Source organism: Chlorocebus sabaeus, chromosome 14 (assembly GCF_047675955.1).
Source record: "Chlorocebus sabaeus isolate Y175 chromosome 14, mChlSab1.0.hap1, whole genome shotgun sequence".
Classification (NCBI taxonomy): domain Eukaryota; kingdom Metazoa; phylum Chordata; class Mammalia; order Primates; family Cercopithecidae; genus Chlorocebus; species Chlorocebus sabaeus.
Genome location: NC_132917.1, coordinates 80,495,391 through 80,520,056, shown reverse-complemented (window position 1 = coordinate 80,520,056; position 24,666 = coordinate 80,495,391). Strand labels below are relative to the sequence as shown.

At 38.2% G+C, this 24,666-nt stretch overlaps 1 protein-coding gene across 5 annotated transcripts in view; it reads right to left on the bottom strand.

The window, feature by feature from the left end:
* Positions 1-24,666, bottom strand: part of CTNNA2 (catenin alpha 2) — a 1,149,887-nt gene that overhangs the window by 90,860 nt on the left and 1,034,361 nt on the right. For all 5 annotated transcript variants that reach the window (XM_007970059.3, XM_007970060.3, XM_073023121.1 and 2 more), the window contains 3 exons: positions 13,511-13,603; positions 12,529-12,685; positions 2,626-2,826 (listed from right to left, as the gene is read on the bottom strand). In XM_007970059.3, coding sequence (XP_007968250.1) covers positions 2,626-2,826; positions 12,529-12,685; positions 13,511-13,603 — 451 coding nt within the window. The remainder of the gene's footprint in view (positions 1-2,625; positions 2,827-12,528; positions 12,686-13,510; positions 13,604-24,666) is intronic.

Below are 24,666 nucleotides of genomic sequence, written 5' to 3'. Positions count from 1 at the left end.
ACACAATGACATTAGAACTAAATCATTTTAGACAACATACACATACACACACACACACACACACCCCAAGAAAACTTTGTACAACCATAATTACAGAACTGATTCTGTGGTCATCCTCAAACTCCATGTGTCTACTCTATGCAAGCACATTCCCCAGCAATTCTAATTAGCAATCAGTGAGTCAACAGCTAAAGTTTTCTTCTTTCATTTCTTTGGCAATCTCTCTAGTTATTCACAAAATAATAACATTATTCCTGTTTCAGAAAGAGAAGAACAACTGGGGACGAATACCAAAGAAATTGTATACCTTTGTATTCTAGCTCTTAGTCCACTGACACCCACTTTTCCTTGATGCTTATTCCTATATTTTCAATTAAAGTTATATATAAGCTGTCTATTTCAGTCTCTACCTGGTTACTTTCCTAGTTAACTTCAATAAGTCCTGAATAGTAGAATTTAAATGTCCTGCTCATCTACTGTATTCAATTAGGAACTGGATGTAGACATCAAAATAAGAAAGGTGCCATTAGTTAAACCCCCAGAGTGCTCAATCGTTGCAAGCTAGGACAAAAATTTTAACAACTCAGAACAAGAGCAAAAATCTTGATTAGCAACAATAATCCAGGATGAACGACTGTTTGTTTTTTTAAAGTAGAAAAATCAACCAGAACATTATTTACATATCAAGACTTTGGGTGAAAATTATGTTAAAATATTACAGTCAACTAAGCAATTGTCCTTGCCTTTAGATTTTGACCTAGTAAGCGGCACTCCTTCTGTCAAAGCAGTCCAAGATACAATAAGAAAAAGTTCTAAAATGTCGTTTGAACAGTGCCTGAGTTATCTGTGGGTAGAAAGTCAGATGAAAATTGGCAATATGCTCTGTATCTTTCATCTGCCACAAGTGTCCTTCCCACCCGTCATGAGTGGGCAGGAACTGAGTCCTGCCTCTAGGTCTTCCACCCTTCTGGTATTGTTTATCTAGTGGCAGACCCAAGTGAGTGTTACTCTGTCAGAAATCCCACATGAAGCTGAGAATTTGTACAAGAATAGAGCTGATGGGCTAGGAGCTGAAAGCCACAGAAATGTGAGATGGTCTCCCTAAAGGTTACAAAAGAAAAAGTCCTTAATTTGGAGAATTAGAAAAAAAAAATACCTTTTTATAACTCTTCCAAGTGAGGAAAGAAATACTGTATAGCTTGCTTTGTGTTACTCAGTTGAATGTAAAGGGCAAGCTTATATGAAAGACAGCAGTGCTGACTCTCAGCTAATTCAAATGTAGTTATATCTTGTCATTATTTTTGTTATTATTTATAATTCTAAGTCTGTAAGGATGTTCCAAGGGCAACAATCTCTAGATGCTCTTTATAACATGACGCCATGCCATTCTGTTTCTGCTTATATTTCAAAGAGAATGACCAACACCTGTGTTTATGTATTGTGTTTTCCTTGCTATTCCAGGCTAACAAATACCTACAGAACTCTTTGTAAATAATCTTTTCCCCATAAAAAGCAATGTATTTCTACCAACATATCTCATCATGCAGAACTTGGAACACGGCTATAGCTGACCTTTCAGAGATGGCTATTTTTAAAATGCCTAGTGGCATCCAAAGCTCATATGCAAAACCATGAAGGTCCCCCTTAGGGTTTGAGGGGAGAGGCCCTTCTGTGCATATATATGCACCAATTCATTATTCATTAACAACCTTATCCAATGTGGACTTACATTCTCTTTTTCTATTCCCTAGTCTCCTTTCATTCCTTGGACTATATATCTATTCTCATGTATACAAATATACAAGGCCTGAGGAAGCCAAAAGACACTGGTCAAGAGGGGAGAACTACTTAAAATAGGCCAGTCTTTTATATATTCTCCAGAGTTGTAGATTGTTCTAATCAGTGGAAGTATTTTTTTTCACCCCAATGCATGTGTAAGCTCTGACAAACTTCCATAAGTAACCATGCCTTACCATAGCAGTGAATCCTGTGAGCAGCCACACGCCCCTGAAGAAGGGCATGTAAAGCTTTCCTAGAAAGAAAGGGAATATGCTGAAAGCCTAACTCTTTGTCAGCAGCCACCACCTTTCTTTGAGCACATCATATCCACGCACTATCTAGAGCCTTTATGCTTTCCACTGGCTGTTCAGAGTTTTTCCTTAAGGTCCTATCCTATCAAGCAATAAATGAAGAAAAGGTTAACTTACAGATTCCAAGTTCTTATCACATCTGCACTATTTTATAACCCTGTGACCTCATTCCAGTCTCTTAGCCAATTCAAACTGTAATTTTCTCAAACCATAAAATTATCTCATCCACAATTGGAGATAATGAAGTAAGCAGAAAAATTTTATTAAGTGTTTGTGAGAATCAAATGATCTACATGAAAACTATAAAGAAATATATGCATGCAAAGCAGTAAAATTGTCATTCTCCTAATATCTCCTAATGTTATTCCAATTCAAACTCAAAAAACAAAGAGAAAACTCAAGTACTCTATTCATTCCACGATTATGTGCAATTTAGAAGCATAAAGGCCTACAGAAATCAATGACACAGATTTATTCAGATATGGAAACTAATCAAGATATTAACATTTTGGCCAGACCTAATACCAATGCTTACCTGTTTCAGAAAGTAATTTTGTAGCTTCCAGAACCTTCTCAGTATAAACCCCAGCTTCATAGTTCTCCATCTCAGCATTGATGATGTGTATGACTCGAGCTGCCCGGCCCCTGATGGCCCCTGCAGTCCGGTCCAGAGTGTCCACATCGCCCTCTTGGAGGGCTATCACACACTTGTTCACATCCTCCAAGATGTGATTTTCTATGGAGAGGACACATACACATTTAGATGACTTTACATCACTCAGAACTTAACCAATTAAAATTGATTCAACCATCATGAGCCCTTGCCTTGGACACATCTCAATGCATGCCTAATAATACTAAAATTGTATGTAAAGGACATAGTTTATAATTACAATAGTGGTTCTCAAACCTGAACATCAGCCAGAGGGCTCGTAGCATCACACAGATTGCTGGGTGCCACTCCTAGAGTTTCCGATTCAGTAAGTCTGGGATAGAGCCCAAGAAATTGAGTTTCTATCAAGTTCCCATGTGACATTAATGCCACCTGTTTGAAGACAACATTCTGAGGACCACTGACTTAAAGAATATCCCTTCTTTTGTTTCGAAGTTTGATACTTACACACGAGAAGGCCTTTTAGAAGTTGTAGCAGCCAACATGAAGTCAATCTGACCAAGTATAAATGTCCATAAATAAAACCAGAGTCAAAGCTTTGGGCAAATGTTTGTTTAATCATGTTTTCATTAAGAAAACATTTGAGGAAAAACTAAACAAATATCACGCAGTTGGTCTTTTAAAATTATGTCATGCACATGGTATATACAATGGGAAAACTGATTAGGTGAAGATGATCAGAGTTTCTCACAATTAAAATACAATCCAGTCTTGTGGCTGGTTCCCTCACATTATAGTCAAGGTCTGCATAACTTTCATGTCATTGCCCAAAGTAGAAATCAAGCAGGCAGGAGGGGAGGCTTCACTCTCTAATGGCATAGAGAAAACACATTATTTGTTCCCTTGCAGTTTTAACAAGTGTGTAATTTTGTATTTTTCATTTCCCATGTGAGATCTGTAATTCTAATCCTTGTGCATTCTTTAGAAGCAGAATTCTAAGGAAATGTTCAAAAGGTTTACTGCTCTGTGGAAATAACTTAAGCTTAACACACACATACATGCATACACACAAAGTAATAAACTGCATGTTTGTGTTCCCTTAAAATTCATATGTTAAAATTCTAACTCCCAAAGGGGTAGTATTAAGGGGTGCAGACTTCAGGAGGTGATTATGAGGGCAGAATCCTAAGGAATGGAATTAGTGTCCTTATAAAAGAGACCTCAGAGATCCCTCCCTCTTTCTCTACCATGCAAGGTTCCCGTGAGAAGACTATGAGGAAGTAGAGTCCTTTGTCTTGGACTTCCCAGCCTCCAGAACCATGAGATATAAATTTCTATTGATTATAAACAACACAGTTTATGGTATTTTCCAAAACACACCAAGACATGAACACATAAAAATATGTGCTTTTTGATAAATATAGTTTTTAAAGTCTTAAGTAACCTGTTAATATTTTAAAATTATAACTGCCAAATCCAACCAATAGTTTATAAAGAGTTAAAATAAAATATTACCTTTAAAAAGCTTTTAGGGCTAGTTCTGATTTTAAATTTCCTAAAGAAGGAAAGAAGGGAGAGTATCCAGCAAATCCTAGTCTCCACTACTGATCTCCCCTACTCTCACTAAGCACTTAGAAAATTTATTTTTTTAGGACACAGGATAGAAAGTTGCAAGTTATAACTGACTTTTCATAAAGAACATCCATTTTGACCTCATACAGTGTGATTCTCAAACCATTATAAATTACTGATTTCTACATTCTCTAGTTCTTTAATTTCAACTATAAATTAGAATAGAAAAATAATGAAATGTTTAAATTTTAATATTTAGATTTCTAAAACTCACAAAAAGTAGTACTTCCCAAATCAGGACGTTTTCTTGAGACATGACATTTTAATGAAAACGTGATTAAACATATGAACACAGTATATACCGAAAAGGATATCTGAGACAAATGTTTACTCAAATGAATATTGATACAGAATTTTAAATACAAAACTTTGATTATAAGAAGCTTCTCTTCCTGTCCTGTGGAATTTCTTAAGACAATTAAAATGTGTCCTGGCCCCTGAGAGTAAGTAACTACAAAAGGATTTGTGTCAAAATCACACATCCATCTGCTATTTTCTTTGAATAACAGTAATACAAGAATGGGCAAAGTTTCGTGCAGAGTTTAGAAATGGTACTTTGGAGTTGAGTAAAAACTAGTGAGACATCTGTTGATTATATTAGATACTGATCTTTCTGGAGTTAATAGTTTTGTTTTTAATTTCTAAGAAAACTATTCATGACCCAATATGTTAAAATGAAAACATATGTTTTTTTTTTTAATGGGACTATCCAAAAGTAGAAATATGCAACTATTTTAAGAGGCAAGAAATATTTTTTTATAGATGTTATTACACCTATTTAAAATAAACCAGTATATGCTAAAAATCCATAATAACAAAAACATTGCTATTAATTACTCAAATCATCAACAAATTTGTTATATATGTTAATAATGTCATGTGAACAAAATATTAGCTTTATAATTTACTTTTTTTTTTTTTTTTTTTTTTTTTTTTGAGACCGAGTCTCCCTCTGTCACCCAGGCTGGAGTGCAGTGATACAATCTCAGTTCACTACAACCTCCATCTGCCAAGTTCAAGAGATTCTCCTGCCTCAGTCTCCTGAGTAGAGGGGATTACAGGTATGCACCATCACACCTAGCTATTTTTTTTTTTGTCTTTTTAGTAGAGACGGGTTTTCACCACGTCGGTCAGGCTGCTCTCAAACTCCTGACCTCAAATGATCCACCTGTCTCGGTCTCCCAAAGTGCTGGGATTACAGGCATGAGCCACCAGGCCCAGCCTAATTGACTAATTTTTATAAATAAACTTTTAAAATTTTAAGATATAATCATGCAACATAAATCATTTCAGTCAACAATAGACCACATATTTGAAAGTAGTCCCATAAGATTATGTCATATTTTTACTGTACATTTTAAATATTTATACATGTTTAGATATACAAAACTTACTGTATTCCAATTGCTTACAGTTTTCAGTACAGTAACATGCTGTACAACTTTGTAGCCTAAGAGCAATAGGTTATACCATATAGTGTAAGTATGCAGTAAGCAATACCATCTAGGTGTGTGAATATAGTATATGGTGTTCACACAAAGATGAAATTGCCCAGTGATGCATTTCCCAGAACGTATGCCTGTCGTTAAGCAACATATAATTACAGTTTACTCAGTGGTTTTCTACCTTCTCAAATTCAGGTCCCTTTTAATGAAAAAAAAAGAGTCATAGTTTCTTCATGATAGTAGTTATATTGATGGATGGTAGACATGTAAAAGCCACTACGGTTCAGAATGTTTTCAAATAGATTTGTATTTTATTAATAATGTACAGGCATGTCTTGTTTTATTGTGTATCACATATTGGTGGGGTTTTTTGTTTTGTTTTGTTTTTTGTTTTTTCCAAATACAAATTGAAGGTTTGTTGCAACTCTGCCTCAAGCAAGTCTGTTGGTGCCATTGTTCCAACAGCATGTACTCATTTCCTATCTCTGTGTCACAGTTTTGTGACTGTTGCATTATTTCAAATTTTTCATTATTCTCTTGATGATCTGTGATCAGTGATCTTTGTTACTATAGCAACTGTTTTGGGGCATCAGGAACCATGCCCACATAAGATGGCAAACTTAATAAATGTTGGGCGTGTTCTGCCTGCTCCACCAAGATGGTCATTTGTCATCTCTGTCTTCTCAAGCTTCTTATTCCCTGAGACACAACAATATTAAAATTAGGTCAATTAATAACCCTATAATGACCTCTAAGTATTCAAGTGAAAGGAAGGGTCACACATTTCTCACTTGAAATCAAAAGCTAGAAATGATTAAGCTTAGTGAGGAAGACATGTCACAGGTCAAGAGAGGCCAAGCAGCCAACTTGTTTAAGTACAAGAAAAAGTTCTCGAAAGACATTAAAAGTGCTACTCTAATGAACACACAAATAAGAAAATGAAGCAGCCTTATTGCTAATATGGAGAAAGTCTGAGTGGTCTAAATAGAAGATCGTATCAGCCACAGCTTTCCTTTAAGGCAAAGCCCAATCTTGACAAGACCCTAACGCTCTTTAATTCTGTGAAGGCTGAGAGAGGTGAGGAAGCTGCAGAAGAAAAGTTGGCAACTAGTAGAGGTTGGTTTATGATGTTTAAGAAAGAAACCATCTCCATAACATAAAAGTGCAAGTTAAAGCAGCAAGTGCCGATGTAGATAGAACCTGTGGCAAGTTATCCTAAAGATCTAGCTAAGATCATTGATTAAAGGGGGAAAGCAATAAGTTTTCAATCTAGACAAGACAGCCTTCTACTGGAAGGTGCCATTTACAACTTTCAGAGCTGGAGAGAAGTCAATGACTGGCTTCAAAGGACAGGCTGACTCTCTTATTAGGGGCTAATACAGTTGATTTTTAGGTTGAACCCAATGCTCATTTACCACTTTGAAAATCCTAGGGCCCTAAGAGTTATGCTAAATCTACTCTGCCTGTGCTCCATAAATGGATCAATGAGGCCTGATGACAGCACATCTGTTTATAGCACGGTTTACTGAATATTTCAAGTCCACTGTTGAAACCTACTGCTCAGAATAAAAATAACAATTCTTTTCAAAATGTTATTGCTCATTGAAAATGCACCTGGTCACCCAAGAGCTCTGATTGAGATGTACACAGAGATTAGTAGTGCTTTCCTGCTTGATAACACTCTGCAGATAACATTCTGCAGCAGATGGATCAAGGAGTCATTTTGACTTTCAAGTCTTATTATTTAGAAAATTCATTTTATAAGGATATAACTGCAATAGATAGTGATTCTCCGGATGAATCTGGGCAAAGAAAATTAAAGACCTTCTGGAAAGAATTCACCATCTTAGTTGCCACTAAGAACATCCATGACTGATTTACCAGAGAAAGTCAAAATATCAACATTAACAGGAGTTTGGAAGAAGTTGATCCCAACCCTCATAGTCGACTTTCAAGGGTTCAAGACTTCAGTGGAGGAAGAAAGTGCATTTCTAGTGGAAATAACAAGAGAACTAGAATTAGAAGTGGAGCCTAAAGATGTGACTGAATTGCTGCAATGTCATGATCAAACTTCATGGATGAGGAATTGCTTCTTATGTACAAGCGACGTGGCTTCTTGAGATGTAATCTATCCCTAACTATGATAGTGTGAACACTGTTGAAATGACAACAAGGATTTAAAATATTACATAAATCTAGTGGATAAAGCAGCAGCACAGTTTGGGAGGATTGACTCCAATTTGAAAGACGTTCTACTGTGGATAAAGTGCTGTCAAACAACATATCACATGCTACAGAGAAATCTTTCATAAAGGAATAGTCAGTCAACGCAGCAAACTTTATTGCTACCTTACCTTAAGAAATTGCCACAGCCACGCCAACCTTGAGGAACCACACAGGAACCCTCACTCAGATCATCATCAAGGAAACCCCCCACTGCCCCCACCAAAGAGATTATGTCTGGCTGGAGGCTCAGAATGATCTTTAGCATTTTTTAGAAATGAAGTATTTTTAAATAAAGGTATGTCCATTTTTTAAACATAATCCTACTGCACAGTTAATGGACTACACTGCACTGTAAACATAACTTTTATATGCACTGGGAATCCAAAAAATTTGCACGATTCACCTTATTACAATTGGTGTTTTACTGCAGTAGTTGAAACAGAACTAGCAATATATTCGAGGTTTGCTCACATTTGGAAAAAAGTCATACCTGTTTATGTAGACATGAACATGAACTTTTTGGTCAGAAGACCATACTTGGTGTATATACGGATTTTTGAACCCCCTGTAATAACTTCCCCACCCGTATACCCTGTGCCTTCAGGTCTAGCTCCTACAGTTAGTAGGCATGCTAATCTAGTATATATCAAGGAGGGCAGTCAATTATTTGAAGGCAGAATACATACTTGATTCATATTTGCATTCCTGACAGTGGCCTATAGGCAGTAGGCAATCAAAAGAGAGATACTGAATGAACGTGCCCATTGAGAAGGGGCGATCAGTTACACACTTTTATTCTAAGGTGTTTTGAAGATAAAGAATTCATGAAGTAAAGAGGGAGAGGAATGATGTTGCAAGTAGAAAGGAATTGAGATGAAAATAGTAATAAAAGGCAAATGTACTCTAGAGATTATTCCCTTGCCGGGAAAAACTACAATGTTTGGGTGGCACACTCTAATATCAAGTGTGGTATTTAAACATGTCATGAAATATTTGATTGCAACATATTTTATTGTAAACTTCCTTACATTTTGCAACATTACCGTTTTAGAAATGATATAATTTTGTTATGAAAAAAATCAATAATGACCAAACTCTTTCACTATTGTAAATCACAATACTGTAGATTCAAAAAAAACAAAGTTCACTGTGAATTTTTAAAAGAAAACAAACAAGACTGTAGAGTTAAAAAAAATAAGGAAAAGTAAAAAAAAATAAATAAATAAATAAAAAATAACTCTTGGGCATTATGAAATCAAGTTAATAGGTTTTTCAGATCTTAGCTTCCTACTACTTTGTGAGCCAAATCCAAGAATTAAACTGTCACATGATTAATGCCAAGATGCTTATTTTAAAACACTATTAAAAATTGTAGGTTTTCCAAAATGGGAAAAAGTTTAAATGTTATAACACAGTCATTTCACTTTTTTATGTACACAGGCCACATCTGAAAATTGGTTTTGCTCCTGTAATGTTAATAGCTAGCATCATTGCTCCCCAAACTTGTTGCATTTCATACGGACAAATTTAATATCAGATACAGAAGTTAGGGTAGCATTAAAACAAATAAAAAACTACCATCTTTTAAAAACAAAGATCTGTTTTTATTGTTTTTTTAAATAGAGTTTCCTGCCCAAAGAGATATTCCCCTAAGAAGAAACTGATACATAAAATGTCATTAATGCCATTTCAAAATATCTCCTGGGCCAAACTTGCAATTTACTGATGTAAATGTTTGGCTCTAGCTCAGACAGAAGATGAGAAGTAGTTTCCCTACCTATTGGGCTGTGTCCACAGCCTACCAGCAGGACAGAGTGGGCTGTGTCATTATTTGTCAAACCCCGTCTGTGGCAAGGTGCCTGCTCCCTCTGATTGTCAACTCCAAAGGCATGCTCCGGCAGGCCCTGCCAAGCTGGCTTTCTGACAGCGCCTGTTCCTTTTCCTGCCATGGCATGCTGTGGCACTTGTACCACTGGGGTTGGACTGCACAGTATTATCAGGAGAAGCCAAAGTCTTTTCTTCTTGCTAGTAATAATGAGATGCACAACGGAATGGCAAGGAGAAAAGGCAGCAAAGAGGCAGGGCTCGGGGGAGGAAAATGAAGAAAAGCTTTGCCCTGTTGAAAAACTCTGAGATAAGACCTCCTCACCTTGCTTGTTCCCACCCTCAGAAATTTTTGTACATGCATTTAAAAGAATAGTTGGAAACGTTGTAAGTTCTGAAATGATTCCTCTCTGGAAAAGGCAGTGTACAGGTATTTCTTATTGATTTGAAGGTAGAAGGGGATGCAGAAGATTTCCAGGGGCTATCAGGATGGCTGTGTGAAATCTGAGGCTGGTTGGGAAGGGCTCTTATTTGGAGCACCATAGTTATCCTGGAAAAAAAAAAAAACTGACCACATACTATAAAGATTAGTATCAGTGGCCACCTTGGTATTCTCCAACACCCAAATCACCAACATACCTATCTAAGCAATTTCCAAATACCTCATGAGAGATTCATTTTGTGGGGGTATCTTTTACAAGATTAGGACTCAACTATCAGCAAAGCAGAAAATAATAAAGCAGAAATGGGCCATGTGTGGTGGCTCACGCCTGTAATCCCAGCACTTTGGGAAGCCAAGGCAGGTGGATCACCTGAGGTCTGGAGTTTGAGACCAGCCCGACCAACATGGAGAAACCCGGTCTCTACTAAAAACACAAAATTAGCCGGGCGTGGTGGCTCATGCCTGTAATCCCAGCTACTCTGGAGGCTGAGGCAGGAGAAGGGCTTGAACCCAGGAGGCAGAGGTTGCTGTGAGCCAAGATTGTGCCATTGCACTCCAGCCTAGGCAACAAGAGTGAAACTTTGTCTCAAAAAAAAAAAAAAAAAAAAAAAAGAAAGAAAGAAAAAGAAAAGGAAAAAGCAGAAATGACAACATATTGAGTTCTTTTATCAGCTAAGCTCTAGATATGGTGATATTTAAATGAATAGTTGCTTTGACGAGCCATCAAAAATGAAGACCTTGGGAATAAAAAACAAGACAGGTTTCAGAAAGGGATTAAAGATTAGAATGAGAATGCCAGAGGTGGAAAAAGGAAGCTGGAATGGAATGAAAGCAGAAAGCACCAAAGGAAATTTCCTTTCTATCTTGACTTACTGAGAATTATATAGTTTCTGAAAAGAGGATGATCGGGATCTTAATACCATCTCTGCCAAGTTACCTACCCTCTCAATGACTTAGTTTTCTTAAAACAAAACCTAGAATTACTACTACCTATTTTATAGATTTTTGATGAGAATTAAATCAAGCAGCAGAGAGTAAGGTAAATTCTAGTCACAGGCCACATGTTACATCAGTGTTCCCATCTGCCTTGGCTTGCCCCATCATTGAAAAGCTGGCTTTTTGATTATCCATCAAATCTACAGATTTGACTACACTGTTCTCAGACAAGCCCCAGTGGGAATTTATTTTGTTTCTTCCGGAAAAGAAAAGGCTGCAACTAGAAATATTTCTAAACATGACGGCCCCCTTCAGAAATCACTTCCACACTGTTGCAGGCAGAGGTCCTGTCCACCAGGTTCCCACCAACAGTGATGCAATGTCTCCCTCAGCCCTCAGTCAGCCAAGAACCAGCAGGTCATCAGGGCTAGTACTGCCTGAGTCAGTAGGTGTGAGTTCCACACACCTGTGTAGAATCAACACCTGGTCAATTTGAATTTCCAAGGGTCAGCTGGCTCTTTCAACGCCTCACAAAGAAGACTGATGTTTCCAGTCACCTCCTCCTCACAGAGATTCTTCCAGGTGAACTGGGCCAAATAAGTTAGGTCAAAAGCATTTGGAAAAATGCCCATTTGCTGGCTGGTAGACCAGTCTTGAAATAGACTCCATGAGTCCTGTTAAAGGGCAAACTGACTCCACAGTTATTCATGTCTACGATCATCCTCCAGTCTGGCTTCATTTACAAAGAAAGTTATAATTTCAAGTGATGAGCTCTATTTTATTTCACTCACTTCCTTCTACAACCTCATAGACAAGTGCTCAAAGCCTTCATAGCTACCAAGTCCCTGCTAAGGGGTAAGTTCTGTGGCTGATATCTCTACCTGTGTTATCGCAAACCTCCCCTTGTTGGAAAAAAAAACAACAAAAACTTAACAGAGCCAAATTGGAGTAACTGATCACCTATTTTTAAGATATTAACTGTGTAGATTAATGAATCTCATATTCCCTGGCCCTTTTTTATGTGAGTGATTCAGATACATCAAAGGCCATCGTGCTTTATAAACTCCAAACACTAAAAAGGAATATAAGCCACCTTAAATAATGTATTCCCTTTTAATGCCTTGACTCCGTGTCTTGAAATAACAAACACCGAAGCATTTAAGCGGGTGTTACAATCACATTTGCAGAGATGATCAAAAAAGCTCAAAGATCTAAGGAGTGTGCCTGAAACACAGACCCAGGACATTTTTGAGACATTCCTTATGTCATTCAGTTGCCGTCCTCCAGCTGCCTTGTAAGGGACCTGTTTGTGATGATTACCTGAGACAGAGAGGAAGTCATCCACTGAGGTGATGTCATCCACGGCCTCTGTCAACACTCGGACCTGCTTCTCCCACTGGTCTTTGAAGACGTCCATGTTATCCTGAGCAACTTTGCTCTGTGGTCGGGCAGCCAGTGTCAGAGCGGCATTGATGACCTATTTGTTGGAAACAATCCAGGGACATAATGACCACACACTTCAAGAGAGGAATAAGCCAGTCAAAGACCATGTTAAAACCATGTACCCTGTACGTTCTACAGATAAGTGGGTTCTTGGTGTTCAGAAGGACAACCAAACACATAAAAGATAAAGTAGGTTTTCAACTACCATTAATTTTTGTTTGCTTCTTTTTAAGACATAATAGTTTGCCTCAGGTTTCAAAAAGTATTTACTGGACAAGTCTCATTTACTTAGCACAGATACGGCAGAAATGCCACTCTTGCTTTCCACATGTGCAAGTTTATGATTTAGCTGCCGAGACAAGGTAAATAAATATGGAACATTTAAATCACAACCCAAAACAAATAGAACAAAGTCAACAGGAGTGGAGAGTATAGTGGAACAATCCCAGCTCCCTGCAGCCTCGAACTCCTGAGCCCCAGCAATCCTCCCACCTCAGCCTCCCCAGTAACTGGGACTACAGGAATGCACCACCACACCCAGCTAATTTATTTTTTGTAGAGATGGAGTCTCACTATGTTGCCCAGGCCGGCCTTGAACCCCTGGCTTCAATCAATCCTCCCACTTCAGCCTCTGAGAGCACTGGGATTACAGGTGTGAGCCACCATGCCCAGCCCCTGCCATGGTAATTCTGAAGAGACCCATGTAGTCTATTCTTTCTGAGAAAGGTAGAACTTGAAATGGCTCATGAATGAGTAGCATTTTCCAGCAAGAGGAAATAGAGAAAGGAAAGGAGGGGCACAAGGGCTGGAGTGGAGAAGGTCACTGACAAGCTTTTGAAACAAAGTGAATGAGGCTTACCTGGGGACACAGGCTGTCAATCTGGGTGGCTGCCATCCGAACTAATTTCACCCCTTCTTCATTGTTGGAGATGGAACAGGCTAAATTGGCAACCTGTATTGAAGAGGATTTTAGTGAATATTAGGTTGGGGCAAAGGGAAAGTATACTGTTGCTCGGCCTTGTACCTTCTCTGGCAGATGTCTCTTCCAGGAGAATTCTTTCGGAAATAAAATAAGGGTACCCTGGCCTTCGTGTAGAACCAACTATTACTACTTCTTATGCTAATTTAGGCATTTCTGTCAGAAGAGGCATTTCACGACTCTCAAGCATATGCAAGGTTGCGTTTTAACAGGGTTTTTGAACTGCTTTTTCTTATGAACTGCCTTGATCCGCCTACACTCTCTGGAGCCCCCTAAGACTCATCGTCAAATGCAAAAACCCTGTGATCTTGGCCGTATCAGTACTCAGTTCCGACCCTGTAGAGTTGAGTGAGAAGAATGTTACAGGCAATTATTTGGGCTTGAGAGAATCATAGTAAGCTGAAAATTATGGTGTCCTGCCCCCCAAAATTCCTGATCTGCCTGAAAATTTTAGTCCACTAATAGCCAACTCAAATGTTATTAGAGGCCAGCTGTTACGAGCAATGTGACAAAAAGGTTCATAGCATTCAATACACAATGGTGGAGTACATAGTAAATTACAATGTGCAGATCTAGTATAAAGACATTCATATTCGATGGCCTTTGTGGTTCCTGGCCCCTTCCATCTTCAAAGCCAACAGTTTTTCTTTTTTTCTTCTTTTTCCCATCCTGGGTTCCTGGCCCAAATTTGAATGTCTTCTTTACCCCCAATTCCTTGGTTCCTGGCCCCTTCCATCTTCAAACAGTTGGCTCTGAAGATGGATGGGGCCAGGAACTAAGGAGGAGAGAGGGAGCAAGACATTCAAATTTGATTTTTAGGAACACTACGCTACCCCAAACAGTCGGACTGAATTCAAGTTCCCAGGTCAAGTGGTTCAACTTGTGTTATTCCTTCTCTTGAAGGAGAGTTGGTAATTCAAGGTGAGATTGATTAGCCAAGGTCAGCAGCTACAAAGCCACCATCAAAAGACCAATCAGTCCCATCAGGCTGGTATCAAGACAACACAAGAATGGGGATATGAAAAGTCAAATAAAAGGAGAAGGACAGCAAGGGGTAGGAGCTACGGAGCATACAGAACAAGTGATTAGCAGAGAGAATCCCCAGAGTCTTTTGGCCACCTGCTTTTTTGATATCCTGCTTATGTCTGTTCTCCAAAACTGAGCTGCTCTCCTCCTATGCCTTAATGCCCTAGGATTTTAGAATGTACCACCCCCCATGCTTATAGTTCCTAATGTGAAAGAAACCTTAGGCAGTATGACATAGTGACAAGAGTATAGGCCTGGAGATCAGAAGGCTCAACCATTGGGCATCTTTATAAGTCATTTCGCATCTTAGATTGCTGCTTCCTTATCAGCAACATGAGATGGGTTGAGGGTGATAGAATACTTTTAAAGATTACTTCAATAAACCATTAGTGTAAGGAATAGGGTTTTGGAGTTATTAAGGGAGAAAGAGGATGCATTATATCTATTTCAGTGAGAAAATGTACCAGGAGAAATTATGACAACTGAATTTCAAACATTACCATTTAGTTTCTTATAGTTTATAGTTTACCTTTGATTTTCATTATTTTACTTAGTTTTCAAAATAAGTGTGAAAAGACATATGCCTTCTTGGGACCATTCACAGAAAAAAAGACATATGTCTACTTGGGACCATTCACAGATATCTAAGGGTCTTAGATGTGTGGCAGGGACTAACGATGCAGGTCTCTTCGATTTCTTTTTGTTATATCATAATGTCTTCACTCCACATTTTTATTCATCTGTGTTATGTCTGTATTCTATATTCTATTTCATTTTTGATACAAGTGCCTGACTCAGTGCATGACACAGAATTGGTGTTTCACACATGTTTATTTAATAAATTAAACAATAGCTTGTAAACTTAGTGTAATTCATTGTAGACAGTAATTTGGAATACACAATGGTTAAATGGTGCCCTCAAAAATAAAGTTGAGCTTCACCCTTAATCTGGCGAGACAAATATTCACCTTCTAGCAGATATTAACCAATGCTATGGTGTTAACCAATGGTTCCTACATTCTGATCCATGGTGTGAGTCTAGAATGCAGCTTCCCCTGTCCAAAGTGGCATGTGGGGGGAAAAAAAAAATCAAGATAGTGGAGAATCTTCTAGAAAGATACACATATTTACAGTTCTACCTTTTAATATTCAATGAAATTTTCCCACTATCTGCTTTTGAACAACCTCTCATTCTGTGAAACAGTGATAATTTTAGATGATGGCTGTTTTTGCCCTGTACCATCCCTGCTTGCTGTGTGAAAGACTTGAGATCACACTTTTGCAAAGAGTGAACAATTGCTAGAGTTTAGGACAACAACAATATGAAAACTTAAAAATGCCCCAAGAATCAGGTAATTGTTTTGCATTTCTGTAAAAAGCATAAGAAATTACCAACACTCTTAATGAAATAATGGATCCAGACCAAGTCATCAGTGGTTAATATTAAAAAAAGAAAGAGCAACAACCAGATATCATGTGTTTCTTGACTGAGTAACATACCACTGTCTATGAAATATTCTTGCCAAAAGAAAAAAAAAAAAGATCAGCCATTTAGGATCAATTTTCAATTTACAGAAAATTCAAGAGAAAAAGAAACATGTAAAATAAAACTACATACATGCAATCATGAAAAACTTGATGGTTAAAATCTGTTGGAAGAAAGACATAGATCTCAGTTGTGTCCTGAATAGAAAAAACAACAAACTGTAATATACATATATACATAAATATGTAAATAAAGACGACATTTATGAAACCATAAAGGAAATTTAAATATTAACTAGATATTTGATGATACTGAGGAGTTATTAATATATTAAAGTATGCTAATTGTACTTTTTTTTAAAAGAATCTATAGCTTTTAGAGATATATAATCAAGATGCTTGTGGGTGAAATGATGTTTGGAATTTGCTTCACAATTATCTGGGGTTGGGGAAATGGGTAGAAATGTAGAAAAAACAAGATTGGCCATTAGTTTGTAATTGAAGCTGAGTGACAGTGTATGATGGTTCTTCACACATTCTTTACTTTGGGATATGCTTAATATTTTCCATACTAAATAACTTCTAGGAAAAAAGTAGCAGCCACAACATATTATATCACCAGCTCTGGAAAACACTTTCCTGCATCTGTGAGTGTCTCCAGGGAGCACAGGGTAAGCCAGGGAAACTTGAATGTGGTTTGGAGTTGAGGCTTGCAGACAGGAGAGGGTACCTGCCTGAGCACAGATGAAGAGTGCTGTAACTGGACTCTGTCAGTCACAGCATAGCTCCCCAGATCACAGAGCTTCCCACTTACGCTGACTGCGAGTCACCTGGCAGAAGTCGACCCTGTGGGAATTAGAACTCAGAAGAGCTGGACTCTAATCGAGGGAAACACTAAACCAGTAACTTCCACATAGTGAAAATAAACTTCTCTTTGTGTATCTTCTGAACTGTTTTCTCATCCTTTAAATTAAACTCTATTATCCCTTAGGCCTAATGAGGTAAACTCCTCACCAAACAGAATCTTAGTAGGGGGAAACCACGCTAGCAATGCTTGGCAAAAATAAAGAGCTGGCACCTCTTGATAGTCCTCCAGTTATGTATTCTCTCTAATTGTACTGATCCATAAATCCTAAAGTCTGGCAGCCTACACTCTGCAACATACTCCTGCTATTTAATTCCACTTAAAACTCAGAATTTCATTCACCTTGTATTTTCTTTGGAAACATTCTGAAAATATTTCCAATATGATGCTAAGGATTTCAGTATCTTCAGATGCAGGCTTACATATTTTAAGTTGGTCGTGGGCTCTATCCAAATCCCTACCTTCCCTTTTTTATTTTGGCTTATCTTTCTCTGCTTCTCACTGGACCCATTGGCACAGTGGTAACTATCAACTTGGTTTTATATATTTTGATTTCTAGAATTTCCTCAGCAAATGATCCTTAGCTTCATTGCCTGAGGCTGTCCCCAATCAATAACGTAGCTTGGGCCAGATGCAGTGGCTCATGCCTATAACCCCAGCAATTTGAGAGGCTGGGGCTCCTAAGAAGCCAGGAGTTGAAGACCAGCCTGGGCAATGTGGCGAAACCTCATTTCTACTAAAAATACAAAAAATAGCCAGGGTGTGGTGGCACACACCTGTATTCCAAAATACTCAGGAGGGCTGAAGCAGAAGAATTGCTTGAGACCGGGAAGTGCACGTTGCAGTGAGCCGAGATCATGCCACTGCGCCCCAGCCTGGGTGACAGAGAGAGACTCCATCTCCAAAAAAGAAAAAATAATATAGCTTGAAATGCCAGCTAACACCTCAACCTCAACAACATCAGTCCAAGATAACTATACACAGTAGGTATCTCAAAATTGATGGCTTTTTAATTTTTTTTTTTTTTTTTTTTTTTTTTAGATGGAGTCTCACTCTGCTGCTCAGGCTGGAGTGCAGTGGCAAGATCTCAGCTCATTGTAACCTCTGCCTCCCAGGTTCAAGTGATTCTCCTGCCTCACTCAGCCTCACCAGTAGCTGGAGTTACAGGCACCTACCACTATGCCTGACTAATTTTTGTATTTTTAGTAGAGATTGGGTTTCACCATGTTGGTCAGGCTGGTCTCGAACTCCTAGCCTCAAGTGATTCACTTGCCTCGGCCGGCCTCTCAAAGTGCTAGGATTACAGGTATGAGCCACCACACCTGCCAGTATCTGATAATTGATTTCAACAACCTGTTCTTTAACTAGATCTCTGTTACAACATCAGAAACTGTGGTAAAGTAAATGTCCTATTTTTCAAAGCTACTATTTTCTCCTCCATGGTCAATTTCTCATGATAAAGGGTGATAAGGGGAAGTATGGAGGAGGAAGGGAATGGTGGACTGGAATTACTAGACATTTGAAAAGATTAATGTGAGTGAAAAAGCAGACAATAGACTATGAATACATTGCAACCTCAAAGATGTTGAACACCACAATTAAATCTGATAGAATTTTGAAACCTGCTTGAGGCAACCAAGCAGAAAACGTTTATGAGATATACTTGCCCAACTGGGCCCCGCCTCTGCCTTCTCCACTGTTGAATTATTTACAACTTAACTGAAGCCACGAGATTTAATCGCCTTCCTGGAAGCTTAGAAAACAATACAGCATTTCATTAAGTATTAAATTTTGAGCAATTTAGATTGATCTGGGATTTCTGAAAGTGGAATAAATCATGACTGTAGGTGGTAGAGATCGTTGGTGAGCTAATTGTACTAAATACCTACCAATCTATTAGAAAGGAAAGCTCTCCTTCTTAACTTCTGAGAGCCTAACGGATCGGGGGAAGTAAAAGCTGAGAAGACTGGGCCAGTCTATCTCTGACATAGTACCTTAAAACCAGTTATCTTGAGGGAAAGGAGGAAGCTTAGCAGCCATCATTAGATTGTGTGTTGCTGACCACAAAAACTTTAGGATTACAGAAAAAGAAGAGACCCGTACTGCTAAGTAGAATCAGTAAACATATCATGGAGTGGTAAACTATCCAACCTGCAGATTAATTTTCCAATTGCCTGTTTAGCACTACTTTCTGGATGCTCAATGAATATAATTTCTTTTTGCTCTTCTGGGCACACTTTGTAAGTATGTGAATACTTAACATTAACTATATCATTAGCAGAATTAGAAAGGAACAAGAACAACAATAACAACAAAAAAAAACAGCAAGGAGAGCCTATGCCTATCTTTTGAAGAAAGTAACTTAGTCCATTAACTGAATTTGTATTACAATTGGCATCTATCCTCTAACTCTTTAATAATCACCTCAGCAAACCAAAAGCAGAGTGACAATATTCCTGATAGGACTGTTAAAAATTGATAGAAGTAACTCAGGAGGCTGAGGCACAAGAATTGCTTGAACTGAGGAGGTGGAGGTTACAGTGAGCCGAGATTGCTCCACTGCACTCCAGTCCGGACAACAGAGTGAAACTGCGTCTCAAAAAAAAAAAAAAAATTGACAAAAGTAAAAAACATGTGACTCCCTCATAAAAATATATTGTGACCCAATTGCTACAAAGATAATAAAATAATACCTAGGAATACAATTTACAAGAGATGTGAAGGACCTCTTCAAGGAGAACTATAACCACTGCTCAAGGAAATAAAAGAGGGCACTAACAAATGGAAAAATATTCCATGCTCATGGACAGGAATAATCAGTATCATGAAAATTGCCATACTGCCCAAAGTAATTTATAGATTCAATGCTATTGCCAATAAGCTACCATTCACTTTCTTTGCAGTATTAGAAAAAATTACTTTAAATTTCATGTGGAAACACAAAAGAGCCTGTATAGCCAAGACAATCCTAAGCAAAAAGAACAAAATTGGAGGCATCAGGCTACCTGACTTCAAACTGTGCTACAAGGTTACAATAACCAAAACAGCATGGCACTTGTACCAAAACAGATCTATAGACCAACGAAACAGAACAGAGACCTCTGAAATAACACCACATGCCTATAACCATCTGATATTCGACAAACCTGACAAAAACATGCAATGGGGAAAGGATTCCCCATTTAATAAATGGTGCTGGGAAAACTGGCTAGCCATATGCAGAAAACAGAAACTGGACTCCTTCCTTACACCTTATACAAAAATTAACTCAAGGTGGATTAAAGACTTAAATGTAAAACCCAAAACCATAAAAACCCTAGAAGAAAACCTAGGCAATACTATTCAGAGCATAGGCATGGGCAAAGACTTCATGAGTAAAACACCAAAAGGAATTGTAACAAAAGCCAAAATTGACAAATTGGATCTAATCAAACTAAAGAGCTTCTGCACAACAAAATAAACTAGCATCAGAGTGAACAGGTAACCTACAAAATGGGAAAAAATGTTTGCAATCTACCCATCTGACAAAGGTCTAATATCCAGAATCTACAAGGAACTTAAATTTACAAGAAAAAAAACCCCATCAAAAAGTGGGCAAAGGATATGAACAGACACTTCCCAAAAGATGACATTTATGTGGCCAAAAAACATATGAAAAAAAGCTCATCATCACTGGTCATTAGAGAAACGCGAATCAAAACCACAATGAGACATCATCTCATGCCAGTTAGAATGGCGATCATTAAAAAGTCAGGAAACAGGGCGGGTGCGGTGGCTCATGCCTATAATCCCAGCACTTTGGGAGGCTGAGGTGAATACATTACCTGAGGTCGGAAGTTCGAGAACAGCCTGACCAACATGGAGAAACCCCATCTCTACTAAATACTAAATTAGCCAGGTGTGGTGGCGCATGCCTGTAATCCCAGCTGCTCGGGAGGCTGAGGCAGGAGAGTCACTTGAAACTGGGAGGCAGAGGTTGCAGTGAGCTGAGATCACGCCACTGCACTCCAGCCTGGACAGCAAAAGCAAAACTCCATCTCAAAAATAAATAAATAAATAAATAAATAAATAAATAAATAAATAAATAAATAAAAGTTGGGAAACAACAGATGCTTGTAAGGCTGTGGAGAAAAGGAATGCTTTCACTGTTGGTGGGAGTGTAATTAGTTCAACCATTGTGGAAGACAGGGTACCTATTCCTCAAGGATCTAGAACCAGAAATACCATTTGACCCAGCAATCCCATTACTGGGTACACACTCAAAGGATTACAAATCATTCTACTATAAAGACATATGCACACACATATTTATTGCAGCACTGTTTACAACAGCAAAGGCAAAGAACCAACCCAGATGTCCATCATTGATAGACTTGATAAGGAAAATATGGCACATATACACCATGGAATACTATGCAGTCATAAAAAAGAATGAGTTCATGTCTTTTTCAGGGACATGGATGAAGCTGAAAGCCATTCACAGCAAACTAATGCAGGAACAGAAAACCAAACATGGCATGTTCTCACTCAAAAGTGGGAGTTGAACAATGACAACACATGGATACAGGGAGAGGGAACAACACACGCTGGGGCCTGTTAGGGGGTGGGGTGCAAGGGGAGGGAAAACATTAGGACAAATACCTAATGCCTGTGGGGCTTAAAACCTAGATGATGGGTTGATAGGTGCAGCAAACCACCATGGCACATGTATACCTATGTAACAAACCTGCACGTTCTGCTCATGTATCCCAGAATTTAAAGTAAAATGTATAGTGACCATTTAAAAATGCAAGATGTTTTTTAATCACCCAAAGAAAACCCCTCACAGCTACTGATAAATAGCGCATCATGGCTGTACAATTCAGTTTTGTGTGGACACCACCACAGAAAAGCAGCTCTGTCTCAAAAGTTCCGCAGTCTTGTTTGAACACTCACAAGAAAAGCCAAATGCCTGGAAGGCTGAGCTTCAATTAGACATTAAAAACATCTCCTAATAAAGTATTTAGGCATTTAACTCCGAAGTGATATGAAGTACATCAGAAAAATGAGAACATTTTCCCTTTTTCTGGCCCTGGAAATCAAATTACATTAATATTTGTGATTCTGTTCAGTTTGAAACACCAGCAAATATTCACTGCATTCAACTCCCAAACACCGAATCATTTCATTAATTTTTACAGCTTCAGGTATCATACTGGTGTTTTAAGAACACACTATTGAAATAAAGCAGAACAGCAATTCGAAGGTCCATAAAGCACTTACTCCTCGTGTTAATATTTCATCATCATTGTAAATTTGAGAATAAAATGAATTTATTTACTATTAAAGGGGAATTACTTTAATTTACAGTCAGTCATGTGGCCATATAAAACCACAGAGAGGATGGTGGCACAGATTTCACGCAAAACCTTTTTCTCTAAAACCATCATCACAATGAAAAGTGCTGCGGTCTCCATCTGAAGGTTTATTCATTCATCTGTGCTGATGCAATTAGTACACACGAAGGTATTAACATATATGCCTGTCTTCTAGAGAACCTCAAGGTTCCTACAGAACATGACTTCTATAACACAAATGGAGTTTCACAGTTTAGTAAGGGTGGAAATGATACACCTCTCCCTGAAACCTTTGAGAGGCAAGACAGAAGCAGCTGGTAGACAAAGAGGCTCAGCCTTTGATGATCAGCTTCCAGGGAGATGGGCGTAGGAATAGGCTAAATGCCACCATCAAAATTGGACTTGAAGAGAGTCAAGTCTGTCTGCCCAGAAGAACATTGTAGGAGTTGTCTCTTTTCTGCTGAAGTATTATGGAATCCTTTTCAAATCAGCAGCTACACACTGGGATAAGTTTATCAGCCTGCTTAACAGTCACTGCCATTCTAAAGGATAGAGGAAACTTAAATAGCAGGGATCATTTGATCAGGGAAGGATGGCTCAGTGGATGTCAGTACACCGGGGGACAGGAGGAAACGAATCACTTTTTCTTGCCTCTGTTTTAAATGACCTCTATAAAGCATCTGGCACTCTCGATCATTCTACATAATTTTAAAAATCATAATTGGTAAGACCTGGGCTTTGAAGTCAAGCAGCCCAGAGTTTATGTTCTGACTCTTTTTCTCTCCAGCTGGGTGAGAGGTGTTGCATCTCTGAGCCTCAATTGTGTCTCAGTTATAAAATACAAATATAAAAATTACAATGTTGCAATAAGAGATTAGTTAACCCAGCACCCAGTAAGGATTTCAAGAATGTTACTGCCATAAGATGCACTTTATTGAAAGCCCACTATAAAAGTGAAAATATATTTGAATGACATTATCCAATCATTGATCACTCATTCAATAAATATCGAGTGCCTACACATGACAGACATGGAAGACACAAGTAAAATATTTCTTATGCCATAGATGAGCTTATATTTTGGTGGGAAGACAGAATTTAACAAAGTAATGCATTAGAAGTTGATATTGTGATGAGTATTACGAAAGAAATAAAGGGAAGACAATGATGAAAACGGAAGGGAGCTCTACTATGTGATCACTTGGATAGCTGTATTCCTCAGTTCTGTATAAAGTTGCAATTCTCAATTATTTCAACCCTTGTTATATCCCAAATATTTTATAGCTTTTATATACACTTTTAACCAATATTTTTTAATAATTGAACAAGATTCCCTAATGTTGTGGCCTTAATTATTTGGTAAATCAATTCTTTGTTGTCATGCATTTAGGGGAGTCTCTGATGTTTGCTGTTACCAAAAACAAAGTAATACGCATCTTTAGGCATCTAATTTTTGCTCCTGTCAGAAGTGAAATTTCTGCATCAGGAAAATTGTTATGGCATTTGTTTACCTGTGACCATAGGCCTTGCTGAAAGGTCCCTGGAATGAGTGAATTGCCTATTTTCCAGGGCTACCAGCATTGCATCCCATATTCCTCAACACTGTTTCTTCTTGACTTATCTACCAACGTATCATCCAAATGTCCTTCTAACTCTTCATTCTAAAAACCACAAGTGCAAATCAGGATTGCTTAAGTAGCCACTTCACATTTCCCAGCTAGACTGAATTCTTGCAATACAGAATCTCCACTTTACCCCTCCACACATACCTGGGATCACAGTTGCTAAATTCCAATTTTTCGAATTTACTAATTCCCACAAACTCTCTTCATGTTGTATAGAGGACCATTCAATTTGTCATAACTTAACCATACATAGGAGGGCCCCTAGTTCTCTAATCTAGAATTAGGAGGAAATACAACTTTTCTGTATCAGTTAATCAAATAAGTGTATCATCAAATTAGCATACACTAGCTAATATCAAGTGAACCTTATATAACATCCTGTCACATGGTACAACAAAGAAATTTGTTCATGGTCCCACCAGGCATTGTACCCTTGACTGTAGTTATACATCGTAAAAACACAAATCTGCATTTTCTAGAGCTCTTCTGGGATGCAGAGCTGCTCTTTTGCCTGTGTTCTTAGGGATACACACACCACTAGCAAATGCTGTTTGCATGCCTCTGCCCAAATTAAAGTGATCAGTCTGCCCTGGTGACTTTAATGGAGGTAATCACCAGCTCACATTCATGAACAAATTGATGTGCCTGCTTCATAGCTGAATCACTCAGCATAAATCTATACCCTTCATATATAAAAAC